General features: G+C 59.7%; 2 protein-coding genes across 2 annotated transcripts in view; one reads left to right on the forward strand and one right to left on the reverse strand.

The window, feature by feature from the left end:
* SIRT6 (sirtuin 6) overlaps positions 1-4,816 on the forward strand; it is an 8,842-nt gene extending 4,026 nt beyond the window's left edge. Inside the window, exons 4-8 of the mRNA XM_014949665.1 lie at positions 664-723; positions 1,884-1,979; positions 2,731-2,811; positions 3,143-3,266; positions 4,356-4,816. Of these exons, the coding sequence (XP_014805151.1) occupies positions 664-723; positions 1,884-1,979; positions 2,731-2,811; positions 3,143-3,266; positions 4,356-4,694 (700 nt within the window). The 3' untranslated portion in view covers positions 4,695-4,816. The remainder of the gene's footprint in view (positions 1-663; positions 724-1,883; positions 1,980-2,730; positions 2,812-3,142; positions 3,267-4,355) is intronic.
* Positions 4,817-5,395: 579 nt separating this feature from the next.
* Positions 5,396-11,572, reverse strand: CREB3L3 (cAMP responsive element binding protein 3-like 3). The gene is made up of 10 exons (XM_014949671.1): positions 11,273-11,572; positions 9,719-9,843; positions 9,303-9,558; positions 8,526-8,644; positions 7,989-8,120; positions 7,793-7,899; positions 7,599-7,667; positions 7,380-7,464; positions 6,128-6,224; positions 5,396-6,054 (listed from the first exon to the last, which is right to left on the reverse strand). Exons 2-10 carry the CDS (start codon positions 9,839-9,841, stop codon positions 5,705-5,707), a joined length of 1,338 nt encoding a protein of 445 aa, XP_014805157.1. The 5' UTR covers positions 9,842-9,843; positions 11,273-11,572; the 3' UTR covers positions 5,396-5,704.
* Positions 11,573-12,832: the final 1,260 nt, after the last annotated feature.

Consider the following 12,832-nt stretch of genomic DNA (forward strand, 5'->3'; position numbering starts at 1 on the left):
CTGGAGCTCTGTGTCCAGCTCTGGAGTCCTCAGCACAGAAAGGACATGGACCAGCTGGAACGGGTGCAGCGGAGGCCACGAAGATGATCAGAGGGATGGAGCACCTCTGCTATGGAGACAGGCTGAGGGAGCTGGGATTGTTCAGCCTGGAGAAGAGGAGGCTCCGGGGAGACCTTAGAGCGGCCTTTCAATACCTGAAGGGTGCCTATAGAAGAGCTGGGGAGGGACTCTTTGCCAGGAAGGGTAATGATAGGACAAGGGGAAACGGTTTTAAATTGGAAGAAAAAAGATTCAGATTAGATCTCAGGAAGAAATTTTTTACTCTGAGGGTGGTGAGACACTGGAACAGGTTGCCCAGAGAAGCTGTGGCTGCCCCATCCCTGGAGGGGTTCAAGGCCAGGCTGGATGGGGCCTTGAGCAACCTGCTCTGGTGGGAGGTGTCCCTGCCCAGGGCAGGGGGGTTGGAACTCGATGATCTTTGAGGTCCCTTCCAACCCAAACCATTCTATGATCTGGCAGAGCTGGAAAGCGGGGAAGCCCTTGAGATGGAGGGCCCTTGGTGAGGAGAGGGGGCTAAGGGGGGGGCGTTTAGGCAGCTGGCCCAGTTGCCCCAGGGCGCTCCCCACTTCCCCAGCTCACCTCTGCTGTTGTTTTCTCCTGCAGGGACAAGTTGGCTGAGCTCCACGGGAACATGTTTGTGGAAGAGTGCGTGAAATGCGGCAAGTACGTGAGCCCTGAGCCCGGGGGGGGACATCAGCAGGGTGGGGGCTTTATTGCCACCCCCGGGGAGCAATGGAGGCCCTGCATGTGCTGTGGGTGGGGGGGCTCTCTGCCTGGCAGGTCTCTAGCGCAGTCTGTGCAGGGTGACAGACCTGTTCTTCTGCATCCTAAACCCTCCCAAATGGTGGGAAAGGAACCTTCTGGGAATTCTGCGTTGCCTGGGAGGCCCTCAGCAAATCCTGCTCCTCCTGGCAAGGAGGATGTGCCAGTGGGGCTGCCTGCAGCAGGGGCTGTGCCTGCCAGCTGGAGAGAGGGAGAGGGAGAGGGAGACGAGGGGAGAGGAAAGGGCTACGAGCTGGATTTTCCATCCCAGTTTGTGGCCCAGTTAGAAAACGCTGGCAAAGACCAATGAAGGACTGAGGTGCCCCAGTCGTTTGCTTGTGGCTCTGAGCCACCCCCTGCTTCCCCCAGTGAAGTGTACCGTATTAGAATCATAGAATAGAATCATAGAATTGCCCAGGCCGGAAGGGACCTCCAAAGGCCATCTAGTCCGACCCCCCCGCAGTCAGCAGGGACACCCCCAACTAGACCAGGTTGCCCAGGGCCTCGTTGAGCCTCTCCTTGAATATCTCCAGGGAAGGGGCCTCAACCACCTCCCTGGGCAACCTGTTCCAGTGCTCCACCACCCTCACAGTGAAGAACCCTCTCCTCATCTCCAGTCTAAATCTGCTCCCCTCCAGCTTGAAGCCATTGCCCCTCGTCCTGTCACTGCAGGCCTTTCTAAACAGGCTCTCCCCAGCCTTCCTGTAGGCCCCCTTCAGGTACTGGAAGGCCGCTATTAGGTCTCCCCGGAGCCTCCTCTTCTTCAGGCTGAACAACCCCAGCTCCCTCAGCCTGTCCTTGTAGCAGAGGTGCTCCATCCCCCTGATCATCCTCGTGGCCCTCCTCTGGACCCTCTCCATCAGGTCCATGTCCTTCTTATATTGAGGGCTCCAGACCTGCACACAATACTCCAGGTGAGGTCTCACCAGAGCAGAGTAAAGTGGCAGAATCACCTCTCTGGACCTGCTCTGGACCCCCCCCTATTGGGGGGGGGGAATGTCACAGCAGGTGCCACCTCCCTGCCTGTTGGGGTCCTGCAGGGCATCATCTCTCTCCCGCAGGCAGTACGTGCGGGACACGGTGGTGGGCAGCATGGGGCTGAAGCCGACGGGCAGGTTGTGCAGCGTCACCAAAGCCCGGGGGCTGCGGGCCTGCAGGTACGTCTGCGGGGAGGCCGGATGGGGGGCTCCCGAGGGGGACACGGGGTGACGGGGTGGCTCTGGTGCCCAGATTTGGCTTTGCAGGGCTGAGCCCACCGTCCCCCTGGCTCAACTGAAGAAGTAGAGGGTGTAGGGGAGATCTCCAAAAGCCCAGATAGGAACCCAGCACTCACCTCTCCAAGGCCACGCAGCCTCTTCTGAGCGTGTCCTGGTGCTGGGGAATGTCCTGCTGTGGGGTGGCAGCTCTGGAGAGCCCCTTCCCCTACAGCAGGGTACCCCCACTGCGCTGCCCCACTGCTGCTCACCATTGGGAGGGAAGCACAGCAGTTCCAGCTCTGCAGCTGGAGGTACCCTGAGGTGATCAGGCAACCAGAGATGCTCCCCGTGCCCCTCGTCCTTCCTCACCCGGGCTCACCAGACACAGCAGAGCTGGGGGCTCTGGGCCACGGGGCAGAGCTCTGCTGGCTCAGCTCTGAGACTGGGGAGTGGAAGACACATCCCAGCTCTGACCTGGGACAGCAAAACAGCTGCAGCTTCGGTGGTGTTGCAGCACCAGCCACAAAATCCCTCAGGCATGTGAATTCTGGGCCTCCCCTCACCTGCTGGTGGCTCCTCTGGGCTTGTCTGGGCGCTCTCTGTCCCTTCACAGTGCTGGGACAGGATCTGGGTCACTGTCCCCTCTGGGGACAGCTCTGCTGCCTGTTCCTGCCTGGCAGAAGAAACCATGGACCCTGTGTGTGTTTTCTAGAGGGAAGTTAAGAGACACCATTCTGGACTGGGAGGATTCCCTGCCCGACCGTGACCTGACGCTGGCGGATGAAGCCTGCAGGTACTGTGCTTGGGCTCCTTGTGCCACATGGCTGGTGACACCTGTGGCTCGTGGTGTCCTGGGGGGCTGCCCGGGCTCCGTGTCCTCTGCCTTGGGCTGACCCTGACCAGCTCTTATTGGTCACATTTTGTGCCTCACAGCCCTGAGGCTGAACCCACAGCACGGCAGCGCCCAACCCTCTCCCAAAGTGGCCGAGAGAAACCACTGCAAATTCCGACCACAGCTGGAAGCAAATTCCCAGCTGGGAGAGTCCGTGCTGGAGCAGGGTGGGAGAAGCAGCCTGCAAAAAGCCTTTTTCTCTGCCCTGGATGGTTTTGTCTTCTCCTCGCAGGAAAGCCGATCTCTCTGTCACCTTGGGGACCTCTCTGCAAATCAAACCCAGCGGCAACCTCCCGCTGATCACCAAGAAGAGAGGAGGGAAGCTGGTCATTGTCAACCTACAAGCAACCAAACACGTGAGTCAGAGTGTCCTCAGTGCTCTGCTTTCAGAGCAATTCGCTCCACGCTGCTCCTTTCGCCTCGGTCACGTATTTCAGCCCCATCACGGGTTTATCCCCACACATCGTCCCCTCCCGGGTGGCCAGGCAGGAGGGTGACCTCGCTCAGTGAGCAAACGGGCTGGGCTTCCCTTGTTGGAGGGTTTAAACCTTCTACTCTCCATAAACACCTTCAAGCTGGAGGGGAACAGATTTAGACTGGAGATCAGGAGGGGGTTCTTTACTGTGAGGGTAGTGGAGCACTGGGACAGGTTGCCCAGGGAGGTGGTTGAGGCCCCATCCCTGGAGATATTCAAGGAGAGGCTCGACCGTCCCCTCCCGGGTGGCCAGGCAGGAGGGTGACCTCGCTCAGTGAGCAAACGGGCTGGGCTTCCCTTGTTGGAGGGTTTAAACCTTTTACTCTCCATAAACACTTAAAAATTGAACATAAATCTTAAGAGTGGAGTAAAAATTCGGCCCAAACATGATGTATCCTCCAGGGAATTATAGTTCGATGAAGTAACTGCACAAATAACCTGTGCCACGAGGAAGAGGAGGTCAGCTCATCTGAAATGGAACATAAATCTTAAGAGTGGAGTAAAAATTCGGCCCAAACATGATGTATCCTCCAGGGAATTATAGTTCGATGAAGTAACTGCACAAATAACCTGTGCCACGAGGAAGAGGAGGTCAGCTCATCTGCTTTGGAATAACCAGAGTTGGGGGGTTCAGGGATGTCCTTAGAGCTCCCTTGTCCTCATCCCACTCTCCAGGGCTTGCTGGCCTGGCTCTGCACCCACATCCCCGTCTCAGGGCTGTGTTTCAAGGTGGGGAACGTGTTGCCACCCCCCGATAGAGCCCTGCCAGCCCGCGGGGTGGCCGGGGAGCGGTGCCAGACGGGGTCAGAGCACGTTCATGCCGGGGTTGATATCTCAGGGAAGGGGCAGGAGAGCCTTGGAGCCTGCGTGCAGCTGAGCCACCACCCAGGCCCTGTCCCCACGCGCTCCCTGGGAGGGGACATTTGTCCCCACACGCTCTGCTTGTCCCCTAACACCACGCTCACCCCAGGACAGACAGGCCGACCTGCGCATCCATGCCTACGTTGATGATGTCATGACGAAGCTGATGAAGCACTTGGGGCTGGAGGTCCCGGAGTGGACGGGGCCGGTGGTGGTGGAGGAAAGCATGGAGCTCCCCAAACCTGAACACCTCTTCGGATTTGACCCCAGGGCCGAGGGGCCACAGAAGGAGGAGCCCCTCTCCCAGCACAACGGCACGGGCGGGCTGTGCCCCGACCTTGGGACCACGCAGGGAAAACGCAGTGACAGCCCAAAGCAGGAGTGTCCCAGCCCGGACATGGGGCCAACCACAGTGAAGAAGATGAAGGTGGAACCTCTCCTCACCTGACCCGGACTGTTCCCTGTCTGTCTAGACACACGTCTGTGCCCTGTTTCCTACCGACTCTTTTTTTTATACCCTTAAACATTGTCCCTTTTTTTATGTAAGTATTAAAAACACTTGAATCATGTGTTGGGGCAGCTGCACCCGCCGGCCCTGCTTGAAACGGCCCCAGCGGCTGGTTCCTCCTCTGCAAGGAGGTGGTTGGGGGGTCCAGCAGCCCCCCCAGGGGGGCAGAGGGACATGGGTGCCCAACGGTGACACCAGGGGTGGCTGATGCCATCTCAGATGAAGCTGGAGCTGGGCAGTGGTTGGGACAAGCCAGTCCTGGTCCTGTTGGTGACCTGGGGGGGACGTCACTGGGTGGTGGCAGGGAGGGGGACGGGTGCTGATGTGGGGCTGGGGGATGGTGTGTCCGTCCCACCGCCCTCCCCTCCGCCTCCTGCTTAGCCCAGGGCAGCCCTGGGCTGGCACTGGCCACATGTCCCAGTTCTGCTGGGCTCAAGGTGGCCCTGTCCCAAACCCCACAGACCACCCTATGTTACGCTAAAGCAGGTGGATTTTTTTTCTAAAATACTTTTTATTTGAAGATTAAAATAAAGCTTAAAAAAAAAAAAAAAAATTACGCTAAAGCAGGTGGATTTTTTTTCTAAAATACTTTTTATTTGAAGATTAAAATAAAGCTAAAAAAAAAAAAAAAAACAAAGAACAAAACCAACCAGTCACAACATCAATAGCCAACCAGCCCAGGGCCCCTCGTCCCCATCTTGGTGACCCTGTGTCCCTTCTGCAAGTCCTGCTGCACCCAGGGGCCAGGAGCAGCCCCTTCCCTCCCAGTAAGGCCAGTGGGAACCGGTCTCATCTTCCCAGTTCACAGATACAAGCGAAGCCAAGTGGGTCCAGCACCTGCCCGCGCCCGGAGGCAGATTCGAGAGGGGCCACCTCCAGGGCTCGTCCCATAGGGGATGGGGTGCGGAGCCACCACCCCCATCGCATCCCCCGTGGTCCCTGGGTGCTGCTTAAAGCTCCTCGGCCGGCTCCAGCACCGCGGGCCTGCTGTGGCCACCCTCGGTCCAAGCCAGCGATGCCAGGCCGCGGTGCGGCGCGGTGCTGTCCCCAGACATGGTGTCACCTTGGTCCCCGTCCCCGTGGCTCAGCCCCTCGGAGGCCAGCGGCTGCGTGCCGTTACGGGGGGAGACTTTGTCTGGGCGTGGGGTGAAGGCATGGACACCGAAGGCTTCATGCAGGGTCTCAGGGTCTTCATCCAGACGCTCTGACCACAGCGGCTCCTGGGTCTTCTCATCCCCAGCCTGGGGCTGTGTGTAAGCCACGCGGGACGCGGCCGCGTTGTGCAGGGACCTGGAGAAAACTGAGTGGGAAGGAGGGTCAGGGCCCGCTCCGGTGCCCCGTGGGTCCTGCCACGGCCACGGCGCAGCCCTCACCTCGCACGGGTCCGAAGTCGCCGTTCGCCTCAGCCTTGCTGGGGGCAAAGGGGCTGATGGAGGGGAAGACGATGAGTGTGAAAGAGAGCAGCAGGACCTGGGGACAGAGGGGGGACGTTACTATACGCTGTGGTGGAGAGGGGACATGCAGCAGGTTCTGGGACATGGTTTCTAAAGAGGGGGCCGGTGGCAGAACCAGGGTGGTGGTCCTCCATTTGTCCCCCTGCACATGCTCCTGCCAGTGCCTCTGTCCTTCCATCCATCCCTTCTTCCATCCATCCCTCCCTCCATCCACCCATCCATCCATCCATCCCTTCCTCCATCCATCCATCCATCCGTCCATCCCTTCCTCCATCCATCCATCCCTTCTTCCATCCATCCCTTCCCCATCCATCCATCCATCCATCCATCCATCCATCCCTCTGCCATTCATCCGTCCATCCATCCCTTCCTCCATCTATCCATCCCTTCTTCAATCCATCCCTTCCTCAATCCATCCGTCCATTCCTTCCTCCATCCACCCCTTCCTCTGTCCATCCATCCATCCCTTCCTCCATCAATCCATCCCTTCTTCCATCCATCCCTTCCTCCATCCATCCATCTCTCCCTTCTGCCATCCATCCATCCATCCATCCATCCATCCATCCATCCATCCATCCCTCTGCCATCCATCCATCCGTCCATCCCTCCCTCCATCCATCCATCCATCCATCCATCCATCCATCCATCCCTCTGCCATTCATCCGTCCATCCATCCCTTCCTCCATCTATCCATCCCTTCTTCAATCCATCCCTTCCTCCATCCATCCGTCCATTCCTTCCTCCATCCCCCCCTTCCTCTGTCCCTCCATCCATCCCTTCCTCCATCAATCCATCCCTTCTTCCATCCATCCCTTCCTCCATCCATCCATCCCTTCTTCAATCCATCCGTCCATTCCTTCCTCCATCCACCCCTTCCTCTGTCCATCCATCCATCCCTTCCTCCATCAATCCATCCCTTCTTCCATCCATCCCTTCCTCCATCCATCCATCTCTCCCTTCTGCCATCCATCCATCCATCCATCCATCCATCCATCCATCCATCCATCCATCCAACCTTGAAGCATCTACTCCTCTGCCTTGGCATACGTCCATCCCTCTGTCCACCCTTCCATCCCCCCCTGCCAACACATCTCCATGGGTCTGAGCCTCCCTCCCTCCCTCCCTGGAAGCAAAGAGGCCATGGAGGGGGGGGGTTGGAAGCTCCACGCACCGCGATGCAGGTTCCTGTTTGCGCTGCCTTGTTGCTTGACTGTACCACGAGGGCCTGGAGCTTCTTCAGCTGCTCCAGGAGGGACCTGGGGACAGGGAGAGCCCGTGAGCACCCCTAAACCCTTCCTGCCCCCCAGCAGGTCTGGCCAGGATGCAGGGGGGAAGGTCCCAGCCCCATCCTACCCCTGCCTTGTCCCCATCCTGCCCCGGGAACACCTACGAGTTCTGTTTCTCCAGGTGCAGGACTTTCCTCTGCAGCTCCTGGTTCTGGGCGGTGCAGGCTGACATCCTGGGGACAGAGAGGGAGGGACGAAGTTGCAGGGGAGGGGGGACACAGCTGGGGGGGAGCAGGCAAGGAGCAGCGTGCCCCCCCACTGGCCAGCTGTGCCTGGAGCAGGGGTCTGGGGGCCATACCTGCTCTCCAGCCCGTCGATGTACTCCTTCTTCTTCTTGCGGCTCTCCTGAGCCGACTGCTTGTTCCTGATCTTCCGCCGGATCTTCTTCAGCACCCGCTCCTCGTACTGGGGGGAATGGGGTGGGGGGGTCAGGGCTGCTGGGGCTGGGACCCCACCAACTCCATGCCCCCCTCCCCAGGCGTGGTGGCACCCACCTTGGTGAGGGGAAGCTGGGTGGGCAGGGACACCCCCTCCTTCGCCAGCAGCTTCTTCTCGTCCTCCGTTAGCACCAGCTCCTGGAACTGCCCCTGGCTCTGCCGCAGCAGGGACCCGGGCACCTGTGGCTGCTGTGGGGACACCAGGGGGTGATGGCCTTGAGTGGCAGGGTCACCCCACACCTGACCCCCCAGGACCATGGTGGGGACCATGATGATGGGATTGTGGTCCAGGAAGGGACAGGGAAAGGACCGTGGTGTGGGAAAGGAGATAAGTGGGAGGATGGGGAGGGATGGGGACAGGAATGAAGAGGGGATCATGGTCCAGGAAGGGGGCAGGGATGGGGAGGAAAGGGACCATGATCCAGGGAAGGGGACAAGGACAGGGAGGGATGGGCAAAGGGACAAGGATGAGGATGTGCTTCAGGCTGAGGGTGGGATCGTGGTCCAGAAAGGACAGGGATGAGATAGAACAGGGATGGGGTTGCGGTCCAGGAAGGGACAAGAAGGGATGGAGACACAGAGGTGGGGACTTACAGCGTCGGAGCTGCCCGAGAGCAGCAGGTCCTTGACGGTGAGGGTGCAGGATGCAGGGGGTGGGGAGACCACGGGCAGGTCCTGGCTCTCCTCCAGGAAGAACCCGGGGTGCCACATGTCTGGGTGAGGGGACAGCAGAGGCTGTCAGCAGTCCTGTGTCCCCCAGTGTCCCCCAGGCAGGACCCCCACCCCCACCACAGCACCAGAGCTACAGTGACTTGCTGCCACCTCCCAGTGCAGTGGCCCTGGACTCTGTCCCCCCAGACTGTCCCTCTGCTCCTGCCCCAGCATCCCCCCAGAGCACCCTACGCTCCTCAGCCCACCCCAGCATCCCCTGCCCTCCCAAACCTCCCTCCTCTTCCAGTCTCTCCCACCAACGCCAGTCTGCCCAGTTCACCCCAGTTCCCAAGCTCTCCCCACTCCCCTCAGCACCTCCCACAGCCCTCCACACCTCCCAGTTCTCCCCAGTCTGCCCAGTTCACCCCAGTTCCCAAGCTCTCCCCACTCCCCTCAGCACCTCCCACAGCCCTCCACACCTCCCAGTTCTCCCCAGTCTGCCCAGTTCACCCCAGCTCTCCCCACTCCCCTCAGCACCTCCCACAGCCCTCCACACCTCCCAGTTCTCCCCAGTTCCCTCCAGTTCCCCTAAGTTCCTCACTATCCCTGAGAGACCCCATCTCCCCCATCCCCTCTCAGCCCCTTGGTGTCCCCAGTCCTTCCCAGTCCCTCCAGTGCCCCCAGCCTTCTCCTCTGCCCAGTCTCTCCCTCGTGGCTCACCCAAATCGATGGAGACATCGGGTTGTGGGACCCCAGTCCCCCCTGGGACGGGCAGAGCTCGGCAGGCGTTGGCGTAGGGGTACAGGACCTCGCTGGGACCCCTGTCAAAGCACCTGGGGGGGCTGTCGAGTTGGTCGGAGGGGGGGTCCTCTGAGACCCCGCTGTCACTGGCAGCCGGGGACCAGCTGGGTGAGTCTGACACCGAGTCCCCAGAGCCCAGGATGGAGCTGAGGAAGTCCTCGCTGTCCTGGGCACGCTGTGGGGACACAGACGCCCGTCACCATGGAGTGGCCATCACCCAAAGGAGCTGCCCACGCTGTGGGGTGGTCCCAGCTCCCAGGCAAAGGGGATGGGGCTCTTCCCCCAGAGGCAGGGACGAGGTGGGGATGGCACCCCCCCAGCCCCAGGGGACTCACCCTGTCCTCGTGCCAGGTGCCCGGTGGCGTCCCCAGCTCCACGCCACGGAGGATCCCGTCCTGGCGGTCAAAGAGGAGGTCCAGCAGGTCGAGGCTGTCAAGGCTGTCCACGCCAGAGGCCATGGCTGCAAGATGGCGGGGTCAGGTCTGTAACTCAGTCCCCCATGATTGTCCCCTGTGTCTCTTCCCTACCCCAGAGCCCCAGGGACACCCCAAATTGTGGGGTGGGCACAAGACTGGTGAGAGGGAGCGGGGAGCGTGTTTGGGCATGGGCACACATGTGCAGGACCACAGGGAGGTGTATCGACACGCGTGTGCACGTGTGTGACTTTGTTTGACCATGCGGATGGGTGCGTGTGGCCACGCTGGCACACGCGTGTGTGGAGCGGTGTGTGATGTTTGGGCATGGGCACACGTGTGCAAGACCACAGGGAGGTGTATCTACATGCGTGTGACCATTTGTTTGACCATGTGGATGGGTGCGTGTGGCCATGCTGGCACACGCGTGTGTGGAGCGGTGTGTGCACGCAACCCCGTGACCATGCAATGGGCACGTGTGTGCCCACACAGACATGGGTGTGTGAACACGTGCACACACATGTGCCAGCACCTGTACGGGAGAACATGTGGGCACATCTGGCAAAGCCCTGCATGCGGGAGGGACAGCACAGTCACGCAGGGGCTTGGGGGCACGGCGGTGGCCCCCCAGCTCCTTCCAGGAGCTGAAACTCCCAAATCCTCTATTTTTTTCCTCCAAGAGAACTGCAGGGCCAGGGGCTCTCTGCAGGCACCCTGCTGCCCCAGCCCCACCGTGCCCTCCAAGCTGGGGGGTGGGATGAGTGCCCAGGCCTGAGGGCTGGGTCAGCTCCCCTGTCCGGCCCTGTCTGTGTGTGCGACTGCTCCAGAAGATCAAGTTAATCATTTTGGGTAACAGCAGAGGAGGAGGAGGAGACTGCTGCTACTGGCCCACCCCGAGGAGGGGACTCAGCCCTGCTCCACCACTGCCACCCCAGGCACTGCGCGAGACCCCAAACTCAGAGAAAACCCACAGGCCAACTGACCAGTGGCCCAACTGGCCAATCAGCTGACCGACAACCCAACTAACTGACCAGCTGACCAACCAGTTGACCAACAGACCAACTGGTTGACCAGCCAAAGCAATGAACCAATCAAGAAACAGACCAAATGGTCAAAACTGTTGGCCGACTGACCGACTGACCAAATAACCAACCCACTGACTGACTGACCAGTCAACTCCCTGTTTGACTGATCAACCAACCCACCACCCAACTACACAACCCACCGCCCAACCCACGTCCCCCAACCACCCAACCCATCACTCAACTCCCCTTCCCAACCTATTAAGCACCAACTCAAGTCTCCTTCAAGCCAGGTTTGGGGACGGTTGTCATTACCATGATGTTTGCCTGGCCAACCCAAGCAAGGGGCTTTATCACACCCTGTCCTTCATCCTTAGTCCTTCCAGTGAGCCCTAGTGGCCCCATGGGACCATCAGGTAGAGGGACACTGTTGAGTTTGGCACCCAGGACGTACCTGCGTGAGATCCCACTCCCACGGATCCGTCCTGTCTTCTCAACCCCTTCGGTGCACAGGGGAGCAGGGCGGACACCGAGCCCGGCCACCTCCTCCTCTTCCTCTGTACTGCCCTGACCCGAGTGGCAAAGTTTAAACTCCAACTGCACAGAAATAACGTCCCTGATTGCAAAATCTCCCGTCCCTGATTGGGGACGGTGGTGAGCAATGGCAGGGCCGCCCCAGGGATGGACCCGCTGCGCTCCGTAACTCATTAGCCAAATGTTTTTGTCCTCCTCCGCCGAGCGGGGCAGGAGGGGCCTGGGGCTGGTGAGCGAAGTCCGGGCACCGCTGCTGCCCATGAACTTTCACCCATTTTTAAGGATGATTTCCCTTTTTTCAGATGAGCGTATCAGCATTAATCACATTTTATAGGTGTTGAGAACATCCGGGGAAGACATTGCCTTGGACTCTGCCATTTATGGCAGACAACAACAAACCTTGCTCCCCCCCTGCTCCCTGTGGCCGGGGCTGGCCCTGACGCCTCAGTTCTGCTGCCTGCGGGGCCGCTGCCTGCTGTGAGGGCTGACAGCACCCTCCCTGCCTTAATTTCCCCCCCTCCAGTGGCTGTCTTGGGGGCGTGAACACAGAATCGCAGAATATTCATGGTTGGAAGGGATCTTTGAGATCATCGAGTCCAACCACAAAAAAAAAACCAAAACAAAAAAAGCCAAAAAAGCACACATACCCACACCACACACACCCACAGAGAGACAAAAAACAAGAATCTCGGGCACTAGAGCATGCCCTGAAGTGCCACGTCTACATGTTTCTGACTCCACCACCACATTTCTAAAACACCTCCAGGGCTGGGGACTCCACCACCTCCCTGGGCAGGCCGTTCCAGTGCCTGACCACTCTCTCAGGAAAGTCATTCTTCCAAATATCTCATCTAAACCTCCCCTGCCCCAACTTCAGACCATTTCCTCTGCTCCTGTCGTTATTCCCTTGGGAGAAGAGGCCAACCCCCACCTCTCTACACCCTCCTGTCAGGGAGCGGTAGAGGGCAATGAGGTCCCCCCTCAGCAGGGGCGACCTAGGGTTTGTGTTCATCCCTTCCCACCGCCCCAGGGTGAAGTCACCCCATCATCCTCGGGACGAGCCCCTCCCTGCCGGTTCCCCGTGACGAAGGTAGGGGTGAGTAAGGCGGCGGGTGACCGAGGTGTGGCACAAGGACAAGGCCTCGGCCCGTTATCTGCCACTCGATGCCCTCTGACCGCTCTCCCCGGTTTATGGCCCCGGGAGCAGCGGAGACGGGAACCCCTGGAACCGAGCAAAGGGCGCTCGCCCGCCTGGCGCCATGCTAGCCCTGTAGGGCTGCTAATTGCCCACCTTCATTAAGGCCCTCGAGCATCCCCTGGGCCTACTGCCTGGATCAGGTGGGAGGACAGGGCTGACAGGGGCAGGAGGAGGCGAGGGGGTCTCCTACTAATTGCTGGGTCGCTAATTACTGCCAAGGTAATTAGTACTCGCTCGCTCCCTCAGCTGCCACCCACTGCCTCCCCCCGCCTCAGGTACCCC

This window comes from Calidris pugnax, unplaced genomic scaffold (assembly GCF_001431845.1).
Source record: "Calidris pugnax isolate Ruff unplaced genomic scaffold, ASM143184v1 scaffold173, whole genome shotgun sequence".
NCBI classification, from domain to species: Eukaryota; Metazoa; Chordata; class Aves; order Charadriiformes; family Scolopacidae; genus Calidris; species Calidris pugnax.

Coding starts and splice junctions, on each gene's coding strand:
- CREB3L3 (XM_014949671.1), bottom strand. CDS start 9,841: ATGGCCTCTGGCGTGGACAGCCTTGACAGCCTCGACCTGCTGGACCTC. Junction 9,559..9,718: donor GCACCTGGCACGAGGACAGG/GTGAGTCCCCTG, acceptor GTGTCCCCACAG/CGTGCCCAGGACAGCGAGGA. Junction 8,121..8,525: donor TCTCGGGCAGCTCCGACGCT/GTAAGTCCCCAC, acceptor GTGTCCCCACAG/CAGCCACAGGTGCCCGGGTC.